This window comes from Acanthopagrus latus, chromosome 18 (assembly GCF_904848185.1).
Source record: "Acanthopagrus latus isolate v.2019 chromosome 18, fAcaLat1.1, whole genome shotgun sequence".
Classification (NCBI taxonomy): domain Eukaryota; kingdom Metazoa; phylum Chordata; class Actinopteri; order Spariformes; family Sparidae; genus Acanthopagrus; species Acanthopagrus latus.
The window spans coordinates 27296926-27312515 of record NC_051056.1 but is presented as its reverse complement, the minus strand read 5'-3'; the positions used below and the strand labels follow the sequence as shown (position 1 = coordinate 27312515).

Below are 15590 nucleotides of genomic sequence, written 5' to 3'. Positions count from 1 at the left end.
TTCTCCATGCGTCTCCCATTGACACCACAGTCTGGCACCAAAACAAGAGTCAGTGACGTAATGACCCTCTCTTTTCTTTTGGGCTACTTGACCTTTTATGCTTTTGTTGCCCAGCTCTAACCACACAGGACTCAGTGTGTAAACCCCATTCTTCATGTTCAGAACCAGAGCTTTACACATCCAACATCCAGCCGACCACCTCACTGTGACCCCGGTGATGTTAAATGTGAGCTTTGTTTATTAAAACAAACGTTGCCGGTGAGCGAATCTCCATGCAGCGATAATGGGTCGACTCAAACTCAACACACACAGCAGCGTAATAATAAGCACGGCAGTTAATTACATTTTAATTCCATCCAGATAAGTCATGATGCATTACCGAGTCTTCCCTCATTATCCGACTAACGTTACCGCTACTTGTTACGGCAGAATACACGTGCCTTTGAATAAATTACATATTTTACGTCGGTCCATGTTTATCTTAAGAACATATCCTGCCATTCGACCTGAGCCATGCAAAAGGAAAACCAATTACTACCATCCACAGCTGCTCATAGAGACAGAGTTCATTAAACGGTCATGGTTCTGTTGTGAGCTGAGCACACACCATTATCTGCGTTCTCCACTGAATTCACTTGACTCGTGTAATAGAAGGGAACTGAATAGCTCAGTCGAGAATTTTTTGTCTCGTTGTCTGACGTCCGGATCAAAGAGGTGGACAGACAGATCAACATTGCCATCTTTAGAGCAGGGCTGCTATCACAGCTACAAATACTACCGTAAATCATTCGTGATCGTCCATCGCCTCGACAATAACGGACTGAAAACCGCTCATCACACACAATACCTTTGAGCTCGCCAAACTGACGATGCATGACACATCTCAGGTTTTGAAGCAACAGAGCAATGAGGTGCATCAACGCCATCCATTAAACCTCTCACTGGTTGGTAGGAGGGGGTGTTGTAATGATCGCATACTTGAGAAGCTGAAAAGAATCTCATCTCGGAGCTTTCACGCTTTCAGAATCACACACTGAGCCTCACAGCTGATTTAACTTATTGCTCAATATCCTCTCACAACTGTAAGAAACGTTCTTTACTTTCCTGCCTCCTTCACTTTCACACTCCTGACATCTGTGTCAGACTTTTCAGCTCCTCTTTTGCTCCTTACTTTCCCTCTCGTCTCATGACCTGACACCTGTGCTGCCGTCTCAAGTGCTCTTATCTGTCGGCTTTGTCTTCTCTCTCGCAGCTCTGTTAGAGGTTATACTGGCCGGCAGAGACTGCTTGGTGGCTGGAGACTCGTGCTCGAGCGATGAGACCTGCAGTCCACGTCTGCGGACCTTGCGTCAGTGCGTGGCGGGCAACGGCAGCGTGAAGCTGGGCCCCGGCGCCAGGAGCCAGTGTGCCAACGCTGTGACCGCCCTGCTGTCCAGCCCCTTGCATGGCTGCCAGTGTAAACGGGGCATGAAGAAGGAGAAGAACTGCCTGAGCATCTACTGGAGCCTTCACCAGTCCATCATACATGGTCAGTGGTTTACTGTGCTTACAGTGCAGTTTACAAATTAGATTGATCCGTTACAGTATTCAGATGTTTCTGCCTGTGCTTACTTTCCTTTCAGGACTCAACCTGGTGGAGAGTTTTCCCTATGAGACCGTGCAGAGGGACTACGACTACGTCCGCTTGGCCTCTATTACAGCTGGCAAGTTCACTGACCTTCATTAACTTTCCCCTTAATATTTTCTACCTTTTGAAGACATTTTGTTCTCGCATATATACATTTTTTTTTCTTGCCTGGAAGCGTGCCCAAGGCAAGCCAAGGTCCCTTCTGTTCTTCAGACAGAGTTACACCTGTATTACTATTTATCTGAACACAATTCCAGCATCCTAAATGATCTCTTTGGCTTCAAGTTATTTGATGGCAACCTTACTCTGCTGCCAGACACTGAAGTAGCGCAATCCAAGACCATCCACGAATACTAATGCAGGCATTCCTTCATATGGCCTCAGGCTCACATAACAATGCAATCTCACAGAATTGATTAAAATAAGCCCAAACTCTGAAAAGAAAATTACAGTTGGTGGATATAAAAATTACAAACTTGGTGTTAAATGTGAACAACGTGAGCTGAATATGTAATTTGCACATGTTCATTGTGTAGGATGTTTACTAAAGCTATTAAAATATTGATTATTATTTGCTCAAGAAAAGAAAGAAGTGCCTAGCTCTATCAAGTTTCTCTTTCTATCGTGGGAAAGATCTTAGATGCGTCGTAGTGGCGTCTCTCTTGAAAGATCATGTCTGAGAGCAGAAGAGACGCTGAAAACCCCATGAAGAAAGCTGAGGTTCGTAGCTCTCTGAATCAGAATTGATTCGCGAGGCGCCAAAGGATTCTCGCCCAGAGTGACAGGTGGAGGCTGACCACCTGTCAGTGTTAGAAAACTGCAAACACACTGCAGAAATCTGATGAATCATGCCAGAAGCAAACCACCCAAAGGTCAGCTGGCTGCTCATTTCCCTGGCAACGTGAACACAAGAGGTTCATTCAGAAGTCCCCCCACCGAGGACCAGGGCTCATGCTCACACCCACTGTGACCATTCACCAGGGCAGGTCTGCGTTATTCACTGACGACAGGAAGTCGCCTTGACGCCTTTTGTTCGCGGATCACACAGCAGTAGCCTGCACCTAGTTACGCTTGGATATCAAGTATGTTATACATTTCCTGAGGCTTAATTAAATCAGCATCTGTGTTAATTTCTCTGCATCTCACCGAGTTGCTGGGTACATGTGATGTCAGTAACGTCAGTGGAGAATTCAGTCATGAGGGCACAAAAAAAAAAAGACCCGTCTGCTAATCATATTTTACAGGTTTGATAAAAGCAGATTGTGACTGTGCATCTGCAGCATTAGTAACATTGAAATAACAGATAGAGGACGAGCCATAAGGATGTAGCAGTGACGCACTTGTGCAGATAAAAGGATGACAGGGAGGGGACACAGGTGAACAGCAAAAAAATATAGTAAGTGCTTTTGAATGCTGCAACTCAAAGCCTGAATTCTGAAGTCTGAAAACGTTACCATTAAAAAAAAATAATGCAAAGAAGCCCACTGTGTTCTACTTACGTCCTGAGAAATTGTTCTGTTTTCATAAGAGAGAAGAGACCCGACTCCCCTCCTCATACTTCCTTTTGTTATTCTGGAAATTAGACTGCAGTGTTTATTTACAGACACTTCCACCTTGAAGCCGGTCTTTAATTCCGAAGTACAGATCTCCACGTCTGAACCCTCTACCCGGGCGAGATTACATCGAGGCATGTTGAATAAATAAACAGCGTACATACCGCAGGTCACACACGCTCAACAGAAAACCTTTTGGCCCTGTTGCTGTGCTTCCTCCACTGATATCTAACGCTTGCCTTTGACCTCACTTCCATCCACAGACTCCGATGTTGGCATGACAACTGTGAATCGCTGCCTGGATGCAGCCAAGGCTTGCAATGTGGACGACCTGTGCCAGAAGCTCCGCACGGAATACGTCTCTGCTTGTATCAAACCCACTGCCAAGTCGGGCCTGTGCAACCGGCCCAAATGCAATAAGGCTCTGAGGAGGTTCTTCGACCGGGTCCCGGCTGACTACACGCACGAGCTGCTGTTCTGCCCCTGTACCGACACGGCATGTGCGGAGCGTCGACGGCAGACCATCGTGCCCAGTTGCTCCTATGAAAGTGCGGAAAAGCCCAGCTGCATTACACAGATGAGGATCTGCAACGCCGACTATGTGTGCAGGTTAGAGACAGAGATGTTTTAATGGGCTCTTTATGTCTGTAACAGATATTAAAGTTATTCCTCACGTAGCCACGGTCTCATATGGATACAATAACATATCGCTATAATATGCTGATAACTCCCAGTTTGATTTTGCCTAACGATCCGCCTCTTTTTCTGAAGCTACACCAAATCAGCGAAGCCGATCGTTCACCCTTCCCAGTTTATTCCAGTATTCCTCGGACACAGATTCCAGATCTCCTCACCATACATATTTTGGCCGCTGTTGCTCAATATTACGACTCTTTGAAACCAAATAAACAGCCATTCAATCAACGAAATGGCCCGCTGTTTTACCCTAAAGCTTTCTACCACCGTCGGTTAGAACACCCCAGAGAGCCTGTTGGAATAACACATTAAATATTTAGCACAGATAAAGAGCCAGATGGATCAGAGTTATCGCTCATTGCTATCTCTGGTCATGGCCATTATTTTTCACAGCCCCATTACACTCAGAGGGCTTTACTAATGATCCCAGGTCTGGGGGATGAAATATATTACTCTTTCTATCACTTTCACATTACAGTCCAATGCTCTGAGTCTTCACCACGACCGATGATAAGTCTTTATGTCAGAGGGGCAAACTCCTAATTAAATGACCAAGTTTTAAAGAATGTGTAAAAAAAAAAAAAAAGAATCAGCAAACTTTTTTACATCATATGACACATGGATCATGTTCCCTGCTAACCGTGTGCCTGGTGTTTCTGTAGGTCTCGCCTGGCGCAGTTTCAGTACGACTGCGAACCGTCGAAAGCGTCTGCCAACGGCTGCAAACACGGGAACCACGGCGCCTGCCTCCTCGCCTACACAGGGCTCATAGGTAGGTGCACACCTGAGAGGTAACACATGAATGGAGAGAGGGGAAAAATTAGCATGTAGAGGATGTGGAATAAGATATGAGGCCATATGCTGTGTTAGGTGAGGGAGAGAGAGAAGTTGTGCAGCGACAGGACGGCAGGAATGAGTCAACCTTAGCTGGAGGGTACATTAAAAAAATACAGAACCGGCTCGGAGTGAGTGGGAGAATAAAATGAAACGTATAATTCTAACCCGAAAAACAAAAGTTCAACGTGGTTTTAAGATACAAAAGCATAAAAATCTCTCATTACAGAAACACAGCCTCTTTATACAATATTTAATTTGTTTTATAACGGTCCGTAAAAATGGAGAAAAAAAAAAGAACAGCCACTTCCCTTTTCAGCGCGCAGGAGAGACGACCTAATGCATTTCAAGAAACTTGAAATGGTGCCCCTCAGCACAAACACACATTTGGCATCTTCATTCCTGTCTTGTATTTATTAAAGCACTTGAAATCCTACCTCCACTATGGTGAAGGGGAAAAAGAAAAACAGCTACCGAAAAAAAAAAAAAAAAGAAAAGCTCAATGCCAGACACTTCTGTGACCTAAAAAAGAGAAAATTGGTGTATTTCTCACAAGTCAGTGCACAGACAGTACAACCTACAACGCTGGAATATTATCAGCCCTGTGCATCAGGTCAGGCTGTAGGAGATGCAGCGTCCATTAATGTTGTTAACAGAGCACTATGAGAGCAGTGTAACAACTCAGAGGAGGATGAATATTTAATACTGACTGAGGCATGTGTGCGGTCTCTCTGCAGGAAGCACGATAACTCCCAACTACGTCGACAACTTCACGTCCAGCGTGGCTCCGTGGTGCTCCTGCTCAGCCAGCGGCAGCCGGAGAGAAGACTGCGACAACTTCCTGGGATACTTCACAGACAACATCTGTCTCAGTGAGTCACTCTATCCACAAAGACCTGGAATATACGGACTTATAGAGCAGGGGCTGTGTTTGTATTGAGGGAACTGGGGGTAAAAACTATACGCTATTTCAGTGTCCCGTTTAACTAGTGTCATCCAGTTTAATTAAAGGATGTATGTTTTGTTTTATTCAAGCATCTTTATGTTGTTTTTTGTCCACCGTTTTATATTTTAACATTGACATCATCAGATACTTTGTATTCTAAGAGCATAAGGGTCAGTTTTCTCAGATTGTAATCTGCAGGATAAATGTCGTTTCTGCAAAACCACATGAGCTACTTTCCTTGATGTGGCAACTTTGCATTTCTTTAGGCTCAATTTTCATTATGTCTCTTGTCACAGTTCTGTGATTATGATCTTATCAGCCTAAAAAAAAAAAAACACTTGGTTGGGGTTAGAAAAATATCATGTGTTGGCTTAAAATACACAGCTGGAAAATGTCCCCAGGTCTCCCCAAAGTTTCCCCGTGGTGTCAGAAGCTGTGGTCCCTCAAAAGAAATATACAGTGGTGTCACACTTACAAATTTTGGAACTGCAATCACCGAACCTCAACCTGCTGAATGTCAGTGAATTGAGTTTAGTAGAAATGTAAAAAAAAAAGTATGTCGCAAATGACTCGTACAAAACTAAACTTGAAACTAGGCTGTCACTTTAGTCACTGACAGTTTGTAAGGCAATGTATGTAATACATACAATTTTTTTAAACCGCTAACCCTGTTTCATAAATTTGTATGATCAAATTTGTGCTATTTCAATGAGAGTGATGAAGCGAGTGAATAACTTTAAATCAGTTAGAAGAAGAAATAAACGCCAGAAATCTAAATAAACAATGCTCCTGTGTTCACCTTCACAGCAACAGTTTGCGAAATACACTAATTTTCTCTCTTGCTGAGGTTTAGATTGAGAGACAATCTCATGTCTGTCCAATACATAGCTAGCAAAGCTTAGCTTAGCTTAGCATTAAGACTGAAAACACGGCGAAACAGTCTGCCTGGCTCTTTTCAAAGGTAACAAAATCCATCCACCAGCACACAAACTCACTATTTTTTCTGCCTGGAGTGGATAAAAAAAAAACAACCTCCTCTTTCCTCTGAGACTTTAAGGATATTATAATGTTGTTTATGTTACATTGGCTCTTCATCACCTGAGCTAAAATAAGTAGGCATATGGATACTTTCGTGTCTCACACAAATCTGTTTACATTTAAAGTGTTAAGCACCGCTATACAAAACCTCAGCTGCTTGTTTTGGTTGCTGCTGTTTGAAATAATTACACTCCACCGCTGCTGCAGCCGGAGTAACTTCATCATGAGGTGAAATACAAAAACTGTGGTCCCTAATTAGAATAATTCACACTAACCTGCAAGAGGGAATATTCGAAGAGACACGGTGTGAGATGCAAAGTAAATAAGTTCCGTGATGGAATAAAATGGAAAAAAAAAAGGTGACAGGGTGGAGCTGTGGGGATTCAGTGAGACAGATGTTTCCCAGCGTGGCGAAACAGCAGCAGAGCAGTGTGTTTTAAATCAGAGCTGCTGCGCTATTTGTAGAATTAACACCAGGCGCCTCCTTCCCAGACTCTGAGTTCGTCTCTCTCCTGTGCACTCGCTCACTTCATTTTCTCAAGTTATTAATCATCCCCTTCAAGCTGTTTCCTTGGTAATTCTACCTGGGTGTTCAGACAGTCACTTCTCTGTGAATTATAAGTAAGGCGGCCCTGTGATTGTTAAGTAATTGTATATTTATTAAATCACCTCCAAACACCTGATGTACCTTTTTTGTTTGTTTTTCTAAATGGAAGAAAGTTAGAGAGCTAACTTGTGAAAACTTCCTTCAGAAAAACTGCAGAATACTTTTGATCATTTTAACCATTAAACTGGTATTTCAACAAACACTCCTTCATACCTTTAGGGCTATTAGAATAGTTAATATTCTTTTGATGGACTAATTGATTAATCGTTGCAGCTCTACCTGAAGTTCAGAAGTGACGTATATAGATACACTTAACAATAAAATACCTTTTTTTTCACATGATAACAGGTTGACTATCATGTTATTGCTTGTAAATTGCATGAACTATAATAAAGTATTTTACACTTCAAGTATAAAAGGCTGCATATCGGGAGGTGGAGTTAAGTGAGAAGCCAGTGACCACAGTTCAGTACTGTGTTTCAACATTTGTAAGTATGGTTTAAGGAGACTTAGGGACAATTTCCAGCCGTGTTAATAGCGACAAAATAATTTATTTTTGACAGGAAGTCGGAACATCTCGAGCTGTGTTTGTGTCGATCAAGGCTGGTGTTTTCAAAGTTCTTTTCTTGAGTCCTGCATTGTCACAACATGTAATGGATAACTGAACCGAAAGAAATGTAGAATTGCTTGATGTTCATTGTACGGACAGAGATCAGAGATTTACAGACGTCCTGCTGTGAGAGAGACTTTGTGAGGGGGGCTGCAGTTTCCTGTGACTCCAACTTCACCTCTGGTTTTTGGTCCAATCCTTTGTTCGTTAATCATTTTGATAGAATCAGCAGGTGGGTTGTGTGTTTTAATTCCCACCGTCACCTTTTGGACACCAAGGGACCAGTTTTCTTTGACCCTTTTTTTGTGATGTGTGCAGTGCTTTGTTAGTTTCCCGACGTGCGACCCCTCTCCTTCAGGTTTTTCTTTCTGGGGAAACGGAACATTGTGGTTTGCAGAAACGCACTTTTCCAGCATTTTCTAACTGACAATAAAAAAAACAAAGCACAGCTGAGGCTGATGGGTGTGGCAGAAGTGTTTTGGTCATGAATCAAAGTATTGGACGGATTAAAACTTTGGCTTGATGGCACTGGATGAAATGTCAGAGGATCCGGATCACTAAAGCCACATCAAATCATCTGACAGAGGACACGCGAACATCTGAACCAAATCTCATGTCTATCGATTAGACTCTTGTTGGGACATTTCACAAAAAACCACAAATGTCAAACTCGTGTTTGGAGTAGAGGTAAAGTCGGGACATCACAGACGTCAGCACGAGATATTTCAGTCTGGTTCCAAGTGACTAACAAATCAATATCACCATTCACACAGCGACACAGACGAAGTTGCTAAAAATACATCAAGAGAGGAAGTTTCTTAAACAGAGTGTAATATATTCCCAACTTTACAAAGCATTTAAGACTTAAAATGATGCCTGACTATCAAACACATCCACATATTTAACTGTCACAGTTCTGAATCCTCAATGTGTCAAACGCAGAACATGTTCAGCGCTGCATATCAAGTCCAGTGGATTACCATGTGTATGGTGTTAACTGCAGGGTTAAGAAGGTGACCTGGGGAAACAACATGAGGTAAATAATGGAAACAACATGGATGGAAGTGGAGCTCATGTAATCAGTTCATAATAGAGGGCAGCGTCTGGGTCTTGTAATTTATTGTCTCCTCTGTTCTTCAGCCGTTTTCCCTGATGCTGATTCTCCCACTAACACTTTCTTTCCACTTCTGCTTATGACCTCTGCTCCAGGGTTTGAATAATTAATGGTCCTTATTACTGACCTTGGCGAGTAAATCATTGAACCTGTACACACACCATGAGTATCTTCGCTGTGTGTGTGTGTGTGTGTGTGTGTGTGTGTGTGTGTGCAGCGAGGTGAATCTTTGGCCAGTCTTTCCTCGGGCCCCCTGCCTAGAAAAGATACAGAGAGAGGTCTCAGAGTTGTTTTGGCCAGTGCAAATGGTCTATGAGTTAATGAGGTCGATGTGGAGAGGCAGGTGCAGTTTGGATACTCCAAGAGAATACTGAGTATTTTGTGTTTTTCTCTCTTTCTCGCCTCTGCTGACCAAATCCGAACCAGCTCAGGCCCAGCGAACGCTCAGAACGAAAGGCAGCCGCTGTGGTTTGAAAGTGACCCGAGTGGAACTTGATGAAAACATAAAGATAAAAGATTTTTTTTTTTTTTTTAATCTATCAACTCTATGCATCATGTTTTTTAGAGAACGCCCTCGTGACGTTCGGAAGTGAAACAGACCCACAGCTGACTCTCGGCCAGTCCAGCACAGCGAGCCCCGGCCTCAGCAGCAGCAGCAGCAGCAGCAGCAGCACAAACCGGAGCACCGCCTCTCCTCAAGAAACCATAGAGACGATGAGAAACATCCTGGATACAATAATACCAACACAGGTGGGCAATTTTCTTGTTCCGCTCAGTGTTCTGCAGCTTCACACAGTCGTACGTACAGCAGGAAACACTGGTGACAGTGACATGAAGTTGTTTTCTCATAATACGTTTTCTTGTTATCCAAATAAAACCATCTGTTACTGGCTTCCGTACAAACAAAATGAAGAAAGATGTTTTTTTTCCCTTCCAGGAAACCTGTAAGAATGTCAGATCAGGAGTATTATTCAAAATGAATTGCATATGTATGCTACATACCCACACATCCCTTATCTTTATACGGAGTGGGAAGGGAAGACACAAAGCCCACCTTCAATGCCAAGTGACGATTAATGGTTCTTAGGTTCGCCGTCATAAAAATGTAATTACATACGTAAATACTGCAGTGATTCTCCAAGGTCCAATGTGCAGTTAGCCATGTTTCACACCCAGGACATGGTGCGTATTTATAAATGATCGACTCTATAACCTCACACAGGCTCACAGGGCAACAGTTTAATGCAGTCCGGGGATACTGTGAAAAAAACTATCCTTCTTTTAAGTGATGAGTAGTTATGATCACCTGAAGCTCAGAGGGCTCTTTGTAAACACACTGTGGAGGTGGTAGATCTCTTTTGTTTTCACTGTACAATCCAAAAAGTGGCCATAAACTGATCTCTCTGTCTCCTCCTAGGGCCTGGAGAACGAACAGCTAGTGGGTCAGTCCACTCTGCCGTCCAACAGCCTCCCAATCTCTGCCTCGCCTCCCAGCCTAATTCTTCAGGCCGCCTCCGGCCTTCTGTTGGTGCTCCTTCATCTGCTCAACAACAGACACTAAAGACCGCAGGGGTGTGTGCTGAGGACCCTCCTAGTAGTACCAAACAGATGGGAGGACCGGTGTAGTTCAGAGGAAAATGGACCGTGAGGCATTACTCCTCCCTTTAACTATGTACAGCGATTCTGTTTTTCTATTTTTGTGTCTACGTGGTCCAGTTCCACCCGCCAGACTTCTGCGGCAGGCCGAAGCCACAGTCTGTACATATGTACATTGTCGTTGCAATCATATCAAACGCTGAAATGAAGTGCTGCTTTCCAACTGTATCCGTTTTCAAGAGTTATTATGAAAATATAGCGCAGATATGTATGATACAAAGACATGACGTTTGTCGGTACCTGTGAAGATTTGTAGTATCAACAGAAGCTCTTATGCGACACGCTGTGAGGGGAAGTGGACAGAAGTAAACCACAGAACTGTGTCCGCTCTGTTCTCGGCCCACAGACTGATTTCAAAGCTGCTGCAGTATCGAGGGGCTTCAATGCCACTTTTCTCCAGTGACTGAAAGACGACCATTATTTCTGACCAACACTGGAATAGTGGAGAGACGGTCCGACAATAGAGCGACAATTTGCTCAGACATGATGGACAAATGCCCTGATTCTTAGATGTCAGCAGCACGCTCTGCAAGAAACTGTGTTAAACCAGAGCGCATAAGATCAACCGTGATGAAACGTCAGGACGGACGGCCTTCGTCAACACTCTCTCGCACCTCTTTGTTATTGCTAAAGCTACAGTAGCTGTTGCTCCTCGGTCCTTATCAGCAAAGACTAATTCTTGGACTTGAAAAGGAAAATAATCAGAAAAAAGCAGTAACTCCTGTACCTGTAGCTGCCGTAGTGTGTGTTTTGTGAGCGTAATACCCTTTTATTTGTCATTGTGTACGTGAACGTCGTTGCTATACGAGGCTCTGAGTCGTGCCAGAGAGGGAAGTGAGAGGTTTGTTCAACACCAGTTGTGCAGCCTGTTTGAGATTAGACTGTCATGAATGATTCAGTATTTTCTGTTCTGGGAACGTGCCGGTGAGATCTGAACAGGCTCGGAGGTTCTGCAAATAAAACTTCTCAGCTCATTATGTTTACACATTAGTGTCATTCACCCTTTCTTTTATTATTAACAAATGCTTTGTTTTGGTGCTGCCGGGGTGGACTCTCTCTTAAGACTTTCCGAGGGGAGACGGAGGCAACAAAACTGAATACATGTTTCTCTAAACTAATGCCCACTCGACTTCCACGAGTGCTCTGGAGTGCGTTACGTGAAATAAAAATACGAGAGGAGTTAGAGCGTAATCCAGCCATTTGTGATCCAAGATGTGTCAAACTGATCCGTCTTGTTGAAAGCTCGCCAGCTGCCAAACACACACACACACACACACACACACACACACACACACAAGCATTTCACCATCATGGCATCTCAGTAATTTACAATCACAGTATGTGTTGAAACACTAATAGATTCATTGTCTGACAACTCCAACAAATGAATTACCCATAATCCTCCTGATTTTTTCGCTGTTTAAAGTTGTTTATTTTTACTGCAAACAGACAATTAACATTGCTCAGGTCACAACAGTGCATAATTAACCCTGTGATTGTGACACGGGGTGATGTAATTATCATCTTGTTAGCGTTTGTTAGACGTGAGGTGCAGATGAGGGATCGTGATCACGAGCAGAGAGTGAACACAAACGGCAACTTGAATACAGAACAAGTCAAACTACTTGCTCCTTGTATGACTCCGAAGGCGTCACAAGTTGGATTAGGACTTTTTTTTGTGTGTGTTTTGTCGGCATCCCGACACAGTTTTGAATTAATGTGCTTTTTTTTCCCCCCCGGAGCTTTAAAATCCCTTTCAGACACAGTGTGAGATGTTTTCTGTGAGTTTCTTATCAATGTAAATATTTGAAATACTGCCGACTAAATACTAAATATAGCACGTTATAAACCATTAATAGTTACGATGGAGTCATTTGAAGCCTATTTTTAAGCTTTTATTTTTGAAAGTGGAAAAACAAACAAACATACGTGTGTTTATTTTGTTAGCAAATGCAGAAAAATGTAATGAAAATAGCAACGTTGGAATTATGGTTTAAGCTTATTATGATACTAAATATTGTAAAATATCAGACAACAGATAAGCTTCTCCAGATTTTATCTTTTCGGGTGACCTTTCTGTGAAGTCGGTGTCGAGGTCAATCAAAAAGAGATTTAATATTACTGACTATAAGATTGTTTGTTTGTTTTACGGAGTAGACGACAGCACATGGACCGGCGTGTACAGCTCGCAGCTCTCTGAGGCTAACACGCTCAGTGACGCTGTTAAAATCTCACCTGATGATGTCATTGAACGTAAAGTGAAAGAGTGTCTCCAGGTGTTGCATCACATCCGAGCAACGTGAAGGTTTGTACCAAAATTTGGGGACCCGTCCAGGAGCTGTTGAGTTTGTTTCAGTCCGAAACCAAAAGTGGTGGATGGACCGACATTTTAAACATCCTGTAAGCCACGAGCGAATGTGACTGAATGAAAAGCTACGAAGGTCGATCTTATTACACGCAACTTATGGCTGCTTTTATCCGACTGTTTAAACCTGACGTGTGTCTGTCAGTAATTTTCGGTGTTATGTTCCTGTTTGGTGATGTGAAGCACTGACGTCTTTTTTTGGCCCATGTTGTCATGATTTTCATCTGTTCTCCTTGACGCAGATATTAAACTGATATACATGCAGTTTGGGTTCCCACAATTCCATATTTTCTGTCTCCAATGTCACACATTGATTTGCGAGCTGTGAGCTTCAACAACTGATCGGCTCTGAGATCCAAGGTGTCTTACAATTGCTTTTTTAGTTTTGTTTTCCAAATTAGAGCTTAAGCTGAATTTGCTGTCAATTGTCAAACCGACTAATTGTTTCGGCTTTTAAATCCCACCGTAGGAGAGGTAGAAGCTCGCCGTTTGTAACTGCAGGGTTTCCCCTACATTCATTTATTTGTGCCGGCCTGATATCTACACTGGCCGCCACATATTGATTTTCTATTTTTGGTGCCTCGTCTCTCTCACATACACATGACATAGCATTTTCCGCTCATAGACTTAATCTGGCAGGCTGCTCAGGTGTGTTAACATCCACCAAATTACACTATGCTGCCAAAAGTATTCACTCATCTGACTTGACTCGCTATATGAACTTAAGCGACATCCCATTCTTAATCCACAGAGTTTAATATGACATTGGTCCAGACTTTGCAGCTATAACAGCTTCAACTCTTCCGGGAGGCTTTCCACAACGTTTAGGAGTGTTTATGGGATTTTTTGACCATTCTTCCAGAAGAGCATTTGTGAGGTAACACACTGATGTTGGACAGGAAGGCCTGGCTCTCAGTCTCCACTCTAATTCATCCCAAAGGTGTTCTATCAGGTTGAGGTCAGGACTCTGTGCAGGCCAGTCAAGTTCATCCACACCAAACTCTCTCATCCATGTCTTTATGGACCTTTGTGCAGTGGTGCACAGCCATGTTGGAACAGGAAGAGGCCATCCCCAAACTGTTCCCACAGAGCTGGGAGTGTGGAATTATCCAACATCTCTTGGTGTGCTGAAACATTCAGAGTTCCTGTCACTGGAACTAAGGGGTCAATCCAGCTCCTGAAAAACAACCCCACACTATAATCCCCCCTCATCAAACTTTACACTTGGCACAATGCGGTCAGACAAGTACCGTTCTCCTGGCAACCGCCAAACCTGACTCGTCCATCAGATTGCCAGATGGAGAAGTGCGATTCGTCGCTCCAGAGATCCCACACTTTGCATTGCACCATGGAAACCCATTCCATGAAGCTCTCTACGCACTGTTCTTGAGCTGATCTGAAGGCCACTTGATGTTTGGAGGTCTGCAGTGATCGACTCTGCAGAAAGTTGGCGACCTCTGCGCACTATGTGCTTCAGTATCTGTTGACCCCGCTCTGTCATTTTACGCGGCCTACCACTGACAGTTAACTGTGATTGAATACTTTTGGCAATATAGTGTGTGTTTGGTGACCCATTTTATCATTTGTTATTTATATCATATATCCGTGTGTTAGAGAAAATGCCATCTGTGATTGATTAACGCGTGGATAATCTGCCTTCACTACCTCCTGTTCCATAGCTGCTCTGCAGAGAAACACAAGGAGAAGGAAAGATGTCCTTCAGAATCAGCCTTGGTCTTATGCTCCTCCTGTAAATGCACACTGATTGCTGTGCGACTCCACTTATACCACTGTTTTGTTAAAACGTGTATGTCCACCTGGTTTGCTAATATGTTGGCTTGGATCATTTGGTGGACTGCATATTCAATGACAAGCCTCTCCGACATCCAGCTCACCTACTGTTGTGAAAATCCAAAATGTGTTTTGGGAGCAACTTCATAAAAAACTTATAACCTTCCTGGCAAAGATGGTGAGATGCAATAAAGACACAACGAACGACAACTGAATCAAAAACTGAAACTGTGAAGTAAAATTAAAATGCTGGAATCTCCTACCAATCAATAACCTGCCAGGGATGAGTTCATGTTTTAAATTGTAAGAATGAAACATAAAATATTGCAGCACTTTTAAGTAGAAACAGAGAAGGAATCACTGGCAGAGACTCCAGCTCTGCTCAAGGAGAGAAATTAAGAGTGAATCCAAGTTGCCTGGGGCTCAGCGTTATGACTCCAGAAGAGAGTCCTCGCTCAGCGTGGGATAAGGTGCAGAATGGGTCTACAGAGCTCTTTATCAAAGAGTAAGTCAGGAATTCAAGACTTTGTTTGAACCGCGATGATATCACTCCACGGGAAACTGACATTAAAATCAGCCGGAGCAGTGGCTTCCAAAATACAGCACCACAGGGAGGAACTGTGCTCGTTACACTCGGAGTGTAGATGAGGAACAGAGCGGCGTGATGAATCCGAATGCTCAGAATATGATCTGCTCAGCTGATTTATACCAGACTCATCGCTCCATGAGTGATGCATTTTCATTTCCAGTGTG

At 43.2% G+C, this 15590-nt stretch overlaps 1 protein-coding gene across 1 annotated transcript in view; it reads left to right on the top strand.

The window, feature by feature from the left end:
- The window catches only part of gfra4b (GDNF family receptor alpha 4b), a 46207-nt gene extending 34543 nt beyond the window's left edge, over window positions 1-11664 (top strand). The window contains exons 2-8 of the mRNA XM_037076088.1: window positions 1253-1528; window positions 1623-1703; window positions 3444-3789; window positions 4539-4648; window positions 5448-5582; window positions 9591-9775; window positions 10443-11664. Coding sequence (XP_036931983.1) covers window positions 1253-1528; window positions 1623-1703; window positions 3444-3789; window positions 4539-4648; window positions 5448-5582; window positions 9591-9775; window positions 10443-10586 — 1277 coding nt within the window. The 3' untranslated portion in view covers window positions 10587-11664. The remainder of the gene's footprint in view (window positions 1-1252; window positions 1529-1622; window positions 1704-3443; window positions 3790-4538; window positions 4649-5447; window positions 5583-9590; window positions 9776-10442) is intronic.
- The last annotated feature ends 3926 nt before the right edge of the window (window positions 11665-15590 follow it).